Source organism: Mytilus californianus, unplaced genomic scaffold (assembly GCF_021869535.1).
Source record: "Mytilus californianus isolate M0D057914Y unplaced genomic scaffold, xbMytCali1.0.p SCAF_7, whole genome shotgun sequence".
NCBI classification, from domain to species: Eukaryota; Metazoa; Mollusca; class Bivalvia; order Mytilida; family Mytilidae; genus Mytilus; species Mytilus californianus.
The window spans coordinates 49,674,315-49,692,010 of NW_026262723.1; the positions used below are offsets into that span (position 1 = coordinate 49,674,315).

The 17,696-nt window shown below is 31.8% G+C and overlaps 1 protein-coding gene across 1 annotated transcript in view; it reads right to left on the reverse strand.

Annotated features, from left to right (window-relative positions):
- Positions 1-15,217, reverse strand: part of LOC127709740 (ATP synthase subunit d, mitochondrial-like) — a 99,103-nt gene extending 83,886 nt beyond the window's left edge. The window contains exons 1-2 of the mRNA XM_052215414.1: positions 15,041-15,217; positions 7,080-7,176 (exon numbers count right to left, since the gene is read on the reverse strand). Of these exons, the coding sequence (XP_052071374.1) occupies positions 7,080-7,176; positions 15,041-15,162 (219 nt within the window). The 5' untranslated portion in view covers positions 15,163-15,217. The remainder of the gene's footprint in view (positions 1-7,079; positions 7,177-15,040) is intronic.
- Positions 15,218-17,696: the final 2,479 nt, after the last annotated feature.

Below are 17,696 nucleotides of genomic sequence, written 5' to 3' on the forward strand. Positions count from 1 at the left end.
CTATCCATACTGACTGGAAGTAAATGTGACTTGAGAATCTTGCTGGGGAATTATTATTGGCTAGCCAAGTATGCCTAAATGTCCGTTTTTACCGATTTCTGACAAAACGGTGACTTAGATTTTACAGACCATTTTTTTGGCCATATTATACCTCCTTGTGTTCCTGTACCATCTATGCATGTATTTATGATAATAGTTGATACCTAAAGCCCATACCAGTAACATAGTGACCATAAAAAGACTCCCACCCCACCTGATTTTGGCTACTTTTCACGTTTTTCCAATTTTGAACTCTAAAAAGGCCATTAAAGTTGCCATATTTTCATGATCACACATCTGAGAAGAGTTTATGGACCATGAATTTCATGGTTGAAGTCCCTGCTGTAAAGACAGTTGAGCTGGGGCAGTTCTAAAAATGTATGGTGGGTCATACAGGCCATCAAAGAATGGTGGTCGCCATCACGACTACAGGCTGGATTGGGGGCAAAGGGGTTAAATAAAAGTCAGATAATCATTTAACTTCATTCAAACCTATCTCAGTATGTTAATTGTTAATTGTTTAAGCATGTCACTCATTCAGTTTCTTTGTCTTTTACATCAATATTAATAGTGTGTTCAATTACTGGAATAGTAAATAATTCGTTCACCTAGAGCGCTTAGATAGAAAAGAATTACCGTCTTTGTCCTATCAGAATAGAAATACTTCACGGGGGCTTGAATTGATATTGATTTTACCATGGGTAGGGCCTTTATGCCAATATTTCAACCCTCGTTATCACTCGAGGTATAATCATGATAATATTTAGCATAAATGGCCAACCCATGGTAAAATCTATATAAATTCAAGCCCCCATGATTTACTTCTTAATTTTAAGGCTTTCACTAAATTTTTGATCATACATTCAACAGAATAATAAATAAATAAATGGAGAATGTGTCCCCATGGACACAGATGATGCCCCCGCTTGCATACAACATTATAAAGGGACATAACTCAACAACGATAAAAGTGATGCTACCCAAATTTGTACTTGATCTGAGTTTTACGGTAATAAGTATTGTGTAGAGGTTTCATAATGTTTGGTTGGGGCAAACTTAAGTTACAGAACGGAAACTAAACAATTTGCCATTTTTTCAATTTATAAAGGGGCATAACTCGATAATGATTAAAATGACTTTACCAAAATTCAATTTGATCTGTGTTTTGTGGTAAAAAGCATTGTGTATAAGTTTCATAACTTTTGGTTGAGGCAACTTAAGTTAGAAAACGGAAACTAAAAATTTTGCATTTTTTTCCATTTATAAAGGGGTATAACTTGATAATGGTTAAAGTGACTCCACCAAAATTAAAACTTGATCTTTATTTTGTGGTAATAAGCATTGTGTATATGTTTCATAAACTTTGGTTGAGGCAAACTTAAGTTAGAGAACGGAAACTAAAAATTTTGCAATTTTTCCATTTATGAAGGGGCATAACTCTAGAACAGTTTAAGTGATGACACCAAAATTCAAACATGATATGTGTTTTGTGATAAGCATTGTGTATAAGTTTCATAACATTTGGTTGAGGCAAACTTAAGTTAGAGAACGGAAACTAAATATTTTGCAATTGATCCATTTATAAAGGGGCATAACTCTAGAACAGTTAGAGTGAAGCTACCAAAATTAAAACTTGATCTGTGTTTTGTGGTTATAACCATTGTGTATAAGTTTTATAACATTTGGTTGAGGCAAACTTAAGTAAGAGAACGGTAACTAAAAATTTTGTAATTTTTCCATTTATAAAAGGGCATAACTCTAAAACCGTTAGAGTGACCCTACCAAAATTCAAACTTGATCTGTATTTGGTGGTAATAAGCATTGTGTATAAGTTTCATAACATTTGGTTGAGGCAAACTCGAAGTTAGAGAACAGAAACCAATTTTGGGACGTACGGACGTATGTACAGTACGGGTAGAGACTTATTACTATAAATAACGGACTGGGACATGTCGGAAATGAATAATCCAACTTTTTTATGGTAGGTAGTATGGTCATTAATCAACAGATCCAGGTGTGAACGGTAATATAATTGTCCTTTCATCTCAATCCGTGCTACTAGATTATTACACTTCACTGATTTCAGAATCAGGTTACCTGTGATTTAAACCTCTCAGTCACTTTATTGATTAGTTCTACATCGTATTTGACATAAAATATTTTTACAGGTGAAGTACTGGAGACAACTTAGTTTTAATAAAAATAGCCTATTTTTTTATTTATGGCTTTTTATATTTCAAATGCTGTTTATATTCCTCAAAATATTATTTTTTATGTTCCCTGGTTTTTTTTTTGTTATGCATCTTTTTCGTATTTGTTGGCAAACAGTTTTTAAAAAATTTTCTTTTTTATTTCTTGAAGGTTATTTTTGTTTTACTGATTTATTTTCCATGTAAACCCATTGATTAGCAGAATGATGATCTGCATACGTTTTAGTTTGACAACACTACATTTGTATTTAATTTTCAGTCTGCGTTGGGTCAGTTCTGAAATAAAAATAATTACAGTGAGCAATACTTGTATACTAGTAGTTTGGTGATTCTTTATAAAATTTTGTGAATTTACTTTTTACTGTAAACAAATATTGTCCGAAAGTTGGTGATATATAACTAAAGTAGTACGCAAATAATAACACTAGAAGAAGATAACGATACTTCTCAGGAATTAGGTTTATTTTGATATTTCTGTGTTTGTTAAATATGCATGAAATAATTGCCACTGACATGAATGGACATTAAAACTAGAAGCATTCAATCGTTTGATGACCAGTTAATTAAATATTTACTATGATTTGTAGTCTAAAGAAATGCAATTACTCCCATTTAAACAATTTTATGGTGCTGCATTGACTCTTAATTGCATAATATTAATTTACACACAATGCATGTTAACTTGTATGTTGTATTTTTGACACCAATCTAAAAAAAATATTTGCCGTGAAAAGACAATTCCATGCATGCATCCATGATACACATATCAGTGATCAACAGCATGTGGTTGAACTTTGAACTTGACTTCACTCACAATACAATGTTGAATGCTAAAAATAGCTGGGATTAATTTTGTCAAATGCACGTGATTTTCATATGGCGGGAAATATTGTAACAGTTAACACAGGTGACCTTACTGACCGACCGTGGGAAAATCCATTCATGATTTAATTTGATACGTAATGATTGGCAGTATTGTGCGTTAGTTCTGAGGCTCTTGATCGAGATCCATTACTAATTGATTTACCAGAATAGAAAATTTAATCCTTGTACATATAAACAAAACAAGCTATAGTCTTCTTTAACTATTTTATTTATTATATTTATCAGTCAACACCCAGATTCCTATTTAAATAATTTATTCGGACACCTCCTTTAAAGTTCGGGAATTATACAATTTAAACTGCCGACATCAATTTACAAAATCTTACTGACTGCACGAGCTTTAGAATGGCTAGAAATACACCGCAAAAGTAAAGACGACTGATCATGAATAGTGTAAAACTTTGATCTTCGTGTATTGATTGACACAATTCGTAAAATATGTTTATAAAAAACACGATTTTCATTAAAATTTCAAACATTGAAATAGAAAGGCAATATCTTTGTTATAATACAACGAGTGTCAACAAATCTGTTGTTTCCATTATATGTAAATTTATTAACAAACAAAATTTTAAATAATGCTGGGTCATATATAGAATATTGACGTGAATATGATATGAAAAGTTTTTTTTTATATAAAAACTAGGAATCGAAGATGATCAAGGCGTTATAAATATTGTAAAAAAAAAAAATTGTTTCAAAGAGATTAACGGGAAATATATGTCAAAATAGAAAGCACGGATGATCTGGCTGACCAAATTGTTTTACATGTACTTGCGAGAAATGATTGACAGGTATGAATATACGTAGAGGCTCCGACGGGGAACGTGGTATCAAAAGGAAAATAACAGTTTATTCACAATGCCTATATTCAATTTGTTTATATACTTTATAAATACGATATGTTGGCCTTATACTTAAAATTGTGTTTCTATTAATTACATAAAGGAACAGGACGTTAAAAGGGGGAAATATTGTAACCATCAACGAAAACTCGTATAATTTACGGGATTACTCAACATTTTGATTAAAACTTCGATTGAAAACAGTCCTGGTTGTTATAATTTTGAATAAAATGAAATATTTACGGTTTACAAATACAAATACAAATAGTTTATTGGCACAAACACAATTATTATAATTGGCAACACATTTTTACAGTACATTGTTAAAAATCTTCTTTCTTTCATTTTCAAGTTTAAAAAAAGTTGATCCCAAATTCATGATATTAAATTCTTATTTTTATTGTAATTTTTTCTTTGAATACAAAACAATATTTTACATTTATTATCTATCCTCCATAAATACTAAAATATCTGTACAGGTAAAATTTAATTCTAATCAAGCTGGTACAGATTGATTTACGACCTTCCACTGGGATATTGTACAGGTTAATATCACAGCAGGTGTTAATTACACTGAGACAACTGTCCGACCAGTCTGACATCTAGACGGATTAAGACATCCATAATAATAAGTCTCTACCCGTACTGTACATACATTTGTATGTACAGACAGACAAGGGTAAAACTTAATGCCCCTCCTCTACGGCGGGGGCATAAAAAGAAATTAAAAGTCTTCCAAAGTCAAATACATTTCAGATAAAAATTATACAGTGTATTAAAGGTGATTTTCTTGCAAAAGTCACATGCAGGAAAAAGTTGTATAGCTTGTCCCATATTACAATAAACTGTTTACACAGAGATATGTCTCACCTTTTAGTAATTTTGATAATGCAAATGTTGAAATTAAAATAGCAATACTTTAACATGTAAGTTATGCAAATATTCAAAGTCAATGAACCTTGACTGAAGGTACATGGCTAAACAATCTCCATGGACATGAGATGTGCCAATGCTAATACAACTTCATACCAAATACCATTGACTTATCATAAGTCGTTCCCTTTAAACAAACCTAAACACAAACCTATGTAAAAGTTTCAAAGTCCATGAACCATGATGAGGAGTGGGGCTATATAATCTCCATGGAGACAAGACTTGCAAATGCCAATACATTTGCATAACAAATATCATTGACTTAACATTAGTGGTTCATCTTAAACTGATCTCATCACAAACTAATACATGTAAACTAAGCAAAAGTTTCAAAGTCAATAGACCATGACTGAGGGGGCGGGGCAAAATATTCTCCATGGAAATGAGATGTGCTAATGCGTATACAACTGCATACCAATTAACATTGGCCTACCACTAATGGTTCCCCTTAAACTGACCTAATTACAAACAAATACATGTAAACTAAGCAAAAATTTCAAAGTCAATAGACCATGACTGAGGGGGCAGGGCCAAATAATCTCCATGGAAATAAAATATGTCAGTGCTTATACAACTGCATACCAAATGTCATTGACCTACCACTAGTGGTTCCCCATAAACTGACCTAATCACAAACTTAATAAAATGCTCCGCAGGGCGCAGCTTGATACGACCGCAGAGGTCGAACCCTGAACAGTTGGGGCAAGTATGGACACAACATTCAAGCTTGATACAGCTCTGAATTTGGATTGTGATTAAATATTTGACACAGCATAGGTTTCTGACACAGAATGAATGTGGTCTAAGAACTTAAAAATTTTAAATTGGACATTCACCTATTATGGTCCAATATCCAAAATCTAAATACATGGTTAGATTCAGAATATCAAAGAACCCCAAGAATTCAATTTTTGATGAAATCAAACAAAGTTTAATTTTGGACCCTTTTGATCTCAATGTGGACAAAGTTGATAACAGGGCCCAAAAATCAAAAATCTAAAAACATGGTTAAATTCAGCATATCAAAGAACCCCATATATTCAATTTTTGTTGAAATCAAACAAAGTTTAATTTTGGACCCCGATTTGGACCAACTTGAAAACTGGGCCCATAATCAAAAATCTAAATACATGTTTAGATTCAGCATATCAAAGAACCCTAAAAATTCAATTTTTGTTAAAATCAAACTAAGTTTAATTTTGGACCCTATGGACGTTTATGTAGACCAATTTGAAAACGGAACCAAAAATTAAGAATCTAAATACACGGTTAGATTCGGCATATCAAAGAACCCCAATAATTCAATTTTTGATGAAATCAAACAAAGTTAAATTTTGGTCCTTTGGACCTCAATGTGGACCAATTTAAAAATGGGGCCCAAAATCCAAAAACTTAATACACGGTTAGATTCAGCATATTGAAGAACCACAAGAATTCAAGAATAAAACCCCATTGAAATTGATCAAGAAATAAGCAATTTATAGGAAGTATCTTCTTTTGCACAATACTGTGCAATTGAATATTTCTTGCTATTGCGCAATACTGTACAATTGACAATTTCTTGCTATTGCGCAATATTGTGCTATTGGATATTTCTTGCTATTGCGCAATACTGTGCAATCGAAGATTTCTTGCTATTGCGCAATACTGTGCAATTGAAGATTTCTTGCTATTGTGCAATACTGTGCAATTGAAAATTTCTTGCTATTGTACAATACTTATTATATAATAATTTACACATCCTGTTTGGTGTGTATCTCCTACCATATCATTATTATTTGCTTTTAAATATAAATAATCAGAAATAACCAACTTAAAATGGAAAATTTTAAAAGAAAAAAACAAAATCCCCCCCCCCCAAATTTTTTGAACCCCCTTATGATTCATCACCAATCCCAGCCTTTCCTTTGTGGTATGGTACCTTGCAGTACAATTTCAGAGAGATCCATACACTTGAACACAAGTTATTGTCTGGAAACTAGAAAAATGCTTATTTTTGGCCCCCAATTCCTAAACGTTTCGGGCAATTACCCCCAACGTCATACCAATATACGACCAAAAAATTTTCAATTTTTGCAGTCGTATAAAAATACATGAAAACTAAGCAAAAGTTTCAGTCAAAAAATGTAGTGTTACACATGAAAATCTGACACGCCAGTAATCTTACAGCTTTCTCAAATGCTGCAGCCATAGTGGGATCTGCCATTCTGTTCTTGTACAATGCAAAATCTATTTTCTTTATTTCTTCTGGATACTTGTTTACTCTAAAATCATATAAAATAATTTCTGTCATAAAATATATTGCTGAACAAAAAAATATGACTATAAAATTAAGTGCAATCTGTTATCATATCAACTAGTCCTATTAGATTTTACTAAAATTTAGTAAATCTACTGGTTCAGCATATTAATGAAAAATTCAAATTAATCAGTTTTTGAACAAATACTTTCTTAATTTGGAATTTAAATTCAGGCAATATATTTGAAAAGAACTTTGTGCATATGTGCTACTATAGTACAATACAGATGGATTTCAAAAACTTAAGCATGTTGGGAAAATTACCAGAATTGGATATAACATGTTTGGGATTTAATAACATAAAATTAACAACAATATTTTTAAGTGCACTTGTTTTCAATCAAAACCATAAACTTTCAAAAATTTCAATGATTTCTTTGGAAACAAGAGCTAAGAGCCTGAATTGCTCATCTGAATTTTTTTGTGTAGATCTTGCATCAATGATTAATTTTATTTGCTGTTCAATGTATATTAATAGTAGTCATTTAAAGTTTATGTCTATCTATCATAGTTTCTGCAAAAAACTAAAAATTTTTGGTAAAAATCATCTTTCAAGAGCAATAAATCCTTAAAGGGATCTATTGAAGATTTCAATCTCGTTAACTTATTTGTAGGTCTTACTTTTCTCACCATTTTTGCTGATTTAAATTTCTCTCTATCTATCATAGTTTCTGCTAAAAAAATTTAAACTAGAGGCTCTTTAGCATGTTTAGAGATATCTTCAACAATAGCCACTTTTTAGTAAAAAAAAATAATAAAGTTTTGCGCATGGGATACTTTGATTATTTCTCAGCTTTGTTCGAATCAATCTATAGTTTGAAAAAATGCATTTGTTGTCTACTCTATGGTCGAGTTGTTGTCTCTTTGACACATTCCCCATTTCCATTCTCAATTTTATTTGATTTTATCAGTCATTTGTCAGTAGTACGAGTGAATTGTAAAATTTAATTGCTTCTAATCATATTGCTAAATAGACACCCTAAGGGGACAAGTCCCAACAATATCATAAATAAAAATGCTAATTATTGTTATATAATCAAATCTGAATAATTGCTGTATCAATTAATGATGTACACATACATTATGTAAGTATGCTAAAATTACACTTTTTCGAAATTGATAATGAACATTTTTGAATAGTCAGTTTCATTACATTGAACTATTTTTTTTACTGTAAATATTAGTTTTATTCCATAATTATATAGAATAAGCATTCTGAGAGTATTGCATGGCAATACATAGTCCCCTACCGGGTAAAAATTCATTATACTGGAACAAAATGCTAACTTGTTCTATAACTTGTCATGGTGTAAACAAAACGAAAATATCAAGTCAATATTTTCAATCACAACTAAAAAAAGTGTGGAAAACAGATTATATGAGTGAATTTTTCAAGTCCAAGGACCATAACTCTGCACAAAATTATCAGACTGAAACAAAAATTTGAACTTGATCTGTATTGGTTATGATAAAACTATATACCAATTATCAATCAATATCTTCAAGCATGATGAAGAAAAGTGTGGAAAACACTCTTTACATTAGATATGATTAATAGTTCTCTAAAATTAGATATGATGTAATACAATGTATATCTACAGTTAACTATCGTTGTCTCGAACTCGGTTGACTCGAAATTTCGGATAAGTCGAAGTTTTCTCGTGGTCCTGAAATTTGTTCCATATAAATATATGTATTTCGACTCCTGAAGAGTCGAAATTGGATGAGCCGAAATTTTGGTTGAGTCGAACTAAATTTACGGTCCCAAGGTTAACAAAAGCATTCAAAATTCATTATTTATCTCGAACTAATACACATATGTCAAAACATGACCTCCGGGATTTAAATGGATTGAAGAGTTAATCTGACAATACAGGTGTAATTAAATTTCCGGTCACTGACCACTCTATTGATTTATGACATTCTATTTCCACGGGTGTTTACCTAAGATTATCTTTTATCACCATGATAAATAATTAGTGATACATTGTTAAAGTTTATGAAAAATTATTTAAAATGTTTACAAAAAAAATTAATTAAATTAATCGTGATTTACACTGATGAGCTTGGATGTGTATAAAGTGGGGATTAAGACTTCCGTTGGTGATCACATAAAAACTACTCAATCGGCGTCTTTTATCTTTTTGTATTTTTTTCTTTAAAAGAAAGATTGAGATAAAAGAAAATAAAAATAAATCTAAATTTCTAAAATCTCTTGTATCCGAGAATAAACAATTTTGTCAAATTAAAATGACTTAAATAACGCTAAGATCGATTGGAAATTACTCTCTCGGATAAAAGCCACAGGGAAAAATTGTAACTGTTCAAAGAAATAATTAAATAAGTGAAAACAATGTTATTATAATAATGAAAGACCATAACATACAAATCCCATCGATATGAGACCAGAATATCGATCCCCTTCCCATATTCATACAGATTTATTTTAGCTTAACCAAGCTAAGCAAGAGTTGTGTCCCTTGGTCTGTCAAACTTCCGGTTTTCGTTTGAGTCGAACTACGGGTATCTCGAAATATTTCTCTGGTCCGGCTGACTTTGAGATAACGAGAGTCGACTGTATTTTCAAATTATAATCAAATATAATTAATAGTTCCAAATATTTTCTTTCATTTGTCACAAACTAATTTAGATTTGTAAGTTGTAACTTATCTATAAAATGTCAACAACTTTTATCTATACACAATGTAATGTAATGAAATATATACCTTAATAAAAATACATTATTATCTAATTAAAGGATTTCACTTCATAAATTTTTTTCATATATATAGCATTCACAAAATTAGTTTATACAAAATAACAAACACTTCAAACAATTTACCAAAGAATGTCTATAAAAAAATCAGTTATCTCCCTTTGTACAGAAATATGGTTTAACATACAAAATGTAGTACTCTAACATTAGATATGGACCATGATAACTCTGGACTAAATCATCAGACTGGAACAAAATTTGAAATTGATCTATAACTTGTCATGATAAAACTATATGCCAAATATCAAATCAATATCTTCAAGAACGAAGAAATAAAGTGTGGAAAACTGATTTGCCGGACTGACGGATGAACAGACGGACGGAGAGCAAACCTAAAGTCCCCTTCGACTTAGTCTGTAGGGGACTAAAAAGTCAAATTGAACTCTTTGGTTTGCTGTTAACAGTTTGACCAATTTAGACAAAATGGCAATTTGATAAATATTTAGGGGACTTAACTGTATCTATCAACCTTATTGTGAAAACTGTCCTGTCGGAAAAGTATGGTACTCTTAAGATAAAGACCACTGAAGATTTGAGACCTTCTTTGATGACAATAGCTCTTTATCATTATCTAAACATATACATGTATTGTCATATCAATCAATCAATCAATATGAGTATTAGTGATAAAAAATGTTCATTGCTTAAATTTGTCATGTCATATTACATTTCTTATGTTTTGCCAACTGATATCATTTTTTTTACTGGTACACTACTAGTACTGGAAAACGATACTGGAACAAAATTTTTATTCCAGTATTGTTATACTGGTACGATGCAGTCCGCTTATTCTGCCCACATAAGGCTTTGATCGTTTGTATTTCTGCTTAATTAAATACAAATTGTATCAAATTTAATATAAATCGATTCACTGACAAATCAATTTGGAGTAATTTAAATCATTTCCAAAAAAATATCTGAAATAAATTTTAAAATCAACAAAACAAGTGGGTCATCTGTGTTTTTATCAGAAATGTGTTTGTCCAGTAAATCCGCCCATGCGCAGTAAAAATGTATGGAGGGCCAGTTTATCACATATTTATGAAAGGAAAAGGTGATCTATTAATAGACCACATATACAGGGATTCCAGACAATCGAAAAAAAAATCAATTTCAAGTCAGAAACGAGTTTTGTAAGCCATAATATGATTATCATTAGCTTTAGGAACTGTATTATATATATATCACTAGATATTTTCGTAATAAAAGATTTTTCTTTAAAATTTGTCATGCAGTGATGATAACAGTCCCTATAAATAAAATAGCTGAGGAAATATTCACGGAAGTGACAATTATGGAAGGAAATGGGAGTGGGCAGGTTTACCAGACGGGCGGAATTACTGGACCCTATACTGTATACCAGTATTGAGATTGACAAGTACAGGAGTTCCCTAGTCAAAATAATTATGACGTCTTGAAAGGCAATTTTAATTTTTTGCTTTGACGCATTCCTGCAAATTCACAGCAAAAAAATAAAATAGCCTTTCAAGACGTCATAGTTATTTGGACTAAGGAGATCCCATGTTTTCAGCGGTATCAGGTCCGTTCACGCCCAATACACGTTCGCCCCCTAGGTCCGTTGGCACCAAATTTTTATTCAAATTCAAGTTGAATTATTAGATATTTTTTTATATGTATATTCCAAATAAATATATATTTTCCTGAATAAAAATTGGGAATTATTATATGAATGTTTTTTTTTTCATCAATTTGATGATTAATTATGTACAAATGTAGGATTACTGCTAATTGGTATTTATACACAGCTAAATTTGGTATTATTGTTGTGTGTTTGAAAATCCTGATTGTTGTTTTAACTTGCTTTGATGTAAATACTGCATGTATTTAGCTTGGTATGAGTAAAACATTGAAGATTTTAAAAGAAAACATGAAAGATAATTGATTTTAACAGCTTGGCCCCTTTGATCTCACTTTATTTTGAAACAAAGAAAAAAAAATTTATATCACAACACTAACCAAAACATAATTTAAGATTTATTCAGCACAAAAAAAACGTGAGAATCTCACTTTATTTTGTAACAATGAAAACATAAATTTATAGCAATACACTACATGCACTAAGGCCAAAAAAAAGATATGTCTGTTTACGGTTACCCGACCGACCCTATTTTTAAATAAATCAATTGCCTGATACATCCCAATGTTCACAATCGTGAATATGACAGCTGTTTTAAGGAAATTCGCGACTCGTGTGAAGAAATAAACACTTTGCCGCCATTTTTCTCCAACCAATTACCAAGGGAAATAATCCAATCATTAAAAATACGGGTAAACTCGGCCCATGATCAATTCGGACCACCACAAGGCAAAACCGGATGACTCAAAATCATGTCACAAAAAATAAATTGAAAAAATAGAATAAAATGGAAATATGGACCTACCTACCCTATTTTTTAAAAGTATCATAGTATGTAACCTTAAACAGACATACATTTTTTTTGGCCTAACCAAAAGATGATTAAGATTTATTCAACACAAAAAACAAATGTTGTCAGAATCTCACTTTATTTAGAAACAATGACATTTTTTTTTATAGCAATACACTTACCAAAAGCAGAGACATATATATATAATACAAGAGATTCGCAACTCGGCGAAATCCCGTAATAACACGCGGCCACTAGTTAAACCTCGCGAGATCTCCTTAGGTAATAAAGTCATTAATAAAAGTATTAAAAGTACTCGAAGTAAGGACGAATGTTTAAGCATAACATAAACTGTTTCAGTGTTAAATTAATCATAATTAATTAAATATAATTTGAGTACATATATAATTATTTATTTTAATGTAATTTTGATTTTAGATTTGTATTATTGAAAAAGAGACATGATTTGATATTGTATAAAAAAAACTGATATTAAATAATTAACACTTGATAAATTGTGTCAGAGTTCATTTTATTTGATAGTTACATAATGGGTTCTATTGAATATACACCTGTCTCGGAGACATAATTTCACAGTGTGACATGTATATTAGGTTTGAATTATTCGATGACCAGGTAAATCGCGAACATGTTATAAATAATGAGTTTTAATTGACACCTTGTAAACAAGAAGTTGTCACACCACAGGTGTCCACACTCTTTCCAAAAATACAATTCACAAAATGTATAATTAATTAATATGGAAAAAAACTTAATTTATTTGTTAATTAATTGTTAATCATGATAGGCTTTGTTTTTTATTCTTGATATTTATAAATTATTTAAATTTTATTTATTTTTATATTCCTCATTTATTGGGCTTTCATTGAGTTTTTTTCTGTAGGATTGTCGGTAAATGTTTGATTTCTAAGTGTTGTTTACATATACAAATCCTTGGTGTAAATAAAATCTTTTATTATCAAATATATATATATATATATATAAAAGTCTAAATTGAAAACAACGTTCAAACCTATGATTGCGTTGGATAAAAACCGCAATTTTTATACGTGTGCATGTAAAACAAATTTCTTGGTAGAGGGGTCTAAATACAGCACAAACAACAATTTCCAAAAGACCAAAAAAAGTGAAAAAGTCTATTTTAACAAAACGCATTGGACTAACAGGTCGAACAACTGATGTTCTTAAACCCTACTGACTGCCATTGGCGATTGCCAAATAAATTGATCACCAGATCTAACAAAATAGATCTTAATATTAATTAAATACCAAACAGAAAACAATAAACTTGTGGAAAAGATGATATACCACAAACATATATATATATATCTTTTGCAGTCACCATTGAAATGTCCTCAATACGATTTATATTTAAAAATGAATTAGGTTCATGTTTTGAACGAGAAGCGTAGTCTGAAACGACAACAGATGCATATGAAGCTCATTCATAATATTACGACCAGCAGAAGGTTTCCTTTACTAGGAAAATTTTACTCCTTTTGTAAATTTACTGCATTCGTTCATCTTTGGCACCCTAAAAAGAAGAAAAAAACAATGACTTCAGAATAGGAGAAAATAAACAACTTTGCTATAAACAGAATGAAAAATGAATAAAATGTCTAACAAAATGCAGGCTATAAATTTCATAGTGCACAAAAAAGAAGGACTGATTTAAGGAAATTTGTCCATGAACAATTTCAATATTTAGCCAGTTTAATAAAAAATTTCGGGTATCAATCAGAAAAAATCGCCACATTGTTGGTTCAAATTTTACGAAAATAGTCTTATTTTCAGTCACGAAACAACATTTGGGAGTACTATTGGCCCATAAAATTATATATTTATTAGCATATTTTCAAGTTTTAAGAAAAAAATTGGGAGATCAAATGGTTTCTACGGCAATAGGTGAAGTAAAATGGGCCGAGTTTTAACTTTGTTTGTATTTGATTAATCTCATCATTAGAACACATTTTATCAATAACAAATTATTAGAATTAGTTTTTTGTAACTTTTAAATATACTTGCATGCTTTAGCTGTGAAAGGTATCGGCATTATCCATTAGAAAAATCGTGAGGCGTAGAACCTTTTACACAACAATACGGGTTATTACCCATAAATCCATCGGATTAATCGGCTTTCCGGTGGCCACGTCATTTCATTGGCTGTTATATAGACTCTACTAGAGTTGCGAATCTCTTGTATTATATGTCTCTGCCAAAAGGCAAAACATGATTAAGATTTATTCAACACAAAAAAATGTTGTCAGAATCTCACTTTATTTTGAAACAATGAAAAAAAAAATATTTACAGCAATACACTTACCAAAACTATTACAAAATTATTAAACACAAAACCAATAAAAAGGGTGCGAATGTGTAGGGTGCGAACGGACTTTGAGTACGAATGTGTTTTTGGGCGAACGGACCCGGATTCGTTTTCAGATTTTTCTGTACTCAGGAAATTGTTTTAGGCGTACAGATTACACTCCCATATTTGCCAAACGGGTTTGTTATCCCTTTTATTCAGGGATTCGGAGTCCTGTGCAATTTTTTTTTTCTGATCTGCATGCCCAAACGGCAAGTTTAAATTTATACAGGTTTTGTAACTGTTGTAATGTCTTTAGAAATACTTAAATATTCACAACCTTGATAAACAGCCGTCTATTGTCCCTTTAATGTGTCTGTATTGAGATTTGCCACCTTCGCCCAATTTTTTGGCAAGATTCTTCCAATCTATCGCAGTTTTTGTAATTCTCTTAGATGCCATTTCGTCCGACCTTTCTATTCAACGTCGATCAAGGACAATTGTAAAGGTCTTTAATACGTTTGAATTTTAGGGTCGCAAAAATTAGTGTCAACTCGTACCTTCCGATTTTTACCAACCCGTACCTACCAAACTCGTACCCATTTTTTATATTAATAATCCTGATCCTGATCCTAAGGTCAAAACATTGACACTACTTGTCTCATGGTACTATCTGTGACTTTATTAATTCATCTTAATCTGGTGCTCTTATTTCTTTAAGTAGTATCCCGCGGTACTTTGGTATCTATACTTTTATAGGCGCCGCGCAGGATCGGGGCTTGCTAGATCTCGAAATCGTCCTGAATTTTCTAAATATTCTACTATAATATGTGCTATTCTTTCGTAGGTCTCTTTTGAAGTTGGTGCCAGAAGTGTTTTCATAGCAGTCGGGATGTTCAATGTGTCCAACTGTCTCGTGTGCAGTTGCCGAATAGGAAATGTTCCGTATTTTCTTCTTCACCACATTCACAATATGGTATGAGACCTGACTCAAGCTAGCGAACAATTGTAGCGAAAAATTAGCTAGCGAACAATTAGGAGGTATAACTAAAAACCACAATATCACATAAGGTTATCACGTTTGTTCGAGCTAGCGAACAATTATGAGAATACATACAATCTTAAACAAAAACGAAAAAACTAACTTAAAACAAAAGGGAAACCATACTTCATATATAAAGAATACAAAGCTTTTCTTTCCTAACTAAATAAATCCACATAAGGCATTCAATAGACAGTTGGATTACAATGACCATAAGTTAACACATTGACACAATGCATTTTTAGTGAATGGGGGTGCACTTTACGTTGTTTGGTCCGATTAATCAAATTTTTGCGGTCGTATATTGGTATGACGTTGGCGTCGTCGTCGTCGTCGTCGTCGTCGTCGTCGTCGTCTGGCGTCGTCCGGCGTCGTCCGAAGACACATTGGTTTTCGCACTCTAACTTTAGTTTAAGTGAATGGATCTCTATGAAATTTTACCACAAGGTTCAATACCACAAAAGAAAGGTTGGGATTGATTTTGGGGGTTATGGTACCAACAGTAAAGGAATTAGGGGCCAAAAAGGGGCCAAAAATAAGCATTTTTGTAACTTCCAGACATAACTTGTGTGTTAGTGTATGGATCTCTGTGACATTGTACCACAAGGTTCCATATCACAAAAGGAATGCTGGGATTGATTTGGGGGGTAATTGCCTCCAAATTTTAGGAATTAGGGGCCAAAAAAGGGGCAAAAAACAAGCATTTTTCTAGTTTCATGACAATAACTTGTGTGTAAGTGTATGGATCTTTCTGAAATTGTACTACAAGGTTCCATATCACAAAGGGAAAGCTGGAATTGAGTTTGGGGGTAATTGCCGAAACGTTTAGGAATTGGGGGCCAAAAAGGGGCCAAAAATAAGCATTTTTCTAGTTTCCAGACAATAACTTGTGTTCAAGTGTATGGATCTCTCTGAAATTGTACTGCAAGGTACCATACCACAAAGGGAAGGCTGGGATTGATGATGGGGGTAATTGCCTCAATATTTTAGGAATTAGGGGCCAGAAAGGGGCAAAAAACAAGCATTTTTCTAGTTTCAGGACAATAACGTGTGTGTAAGTGTATGGATCTTTCTGAAATTGTACTACAAGGTTCCATATCACAAAGGGAAAGCTGGGTTTGAGTTTGGGGGTAATTGCCCTAAATGTTTAGGAATTTGGGGCCAAAAAGGGGCCAAAAAACACATTTTTCTAGTTTCCAGACAATAACTTGTGTTCAAGTTCATGGATCTCTCTGAAATTGTACTGCAAGGTACCATACCACAAAGGGAAGGCTGGGATTGAGTTTGGGGGTGATGAATCATAAGGGGGTTCAAAAAATTTAGGGGGGGGGGATTTTTTTTTTTTCCTTTTTTTTTTCTTTTAAAATTTTCCATTTTAAGTTGGTTATTTCTGATTTATATTTAAAAGCAAATAATAATGATATGGTAGGAGATACACACCAAACAGGATGTGTAAATTATTATATAATAAGTATTGTGCAATAGCAAGAAATTTTCAATTGCACAGTATTGCACAATAGCAAGAAATCTTCAATTGCACAGTATTGTGCAATAGCAAGAAATCTTCAATTGCACAGTATTGCGCAATAGCAAGAAATATCCAATAGCACAATATTGCGCAATAGCAAGAAATTGTCAATTGTACAGTATTGCGCAATAGCAAGAAATATTTAATTGCACAGTATTGTGCAAAAGAAGATACTTCGTATAAATTGCTTATTTCTTGACCAATTTCAATGGGGTTTTATTCTTGAATTCTTGGGGTTCTTTGATATGCTGAATCTAACCGTGTATTTAGTTTTCGGATTTTCGGCCCCGTTTTTAAATTGGTCCACATTGAGGTCAAAATGGTCCAAAATTAAACTTTGTTTGATTTCATCAAAAATTGAATTATTGGGGTTCTTTGATATGCCGAATCCAACCGTGAATTTAGATTCTTATTTTTTGGTTCCGA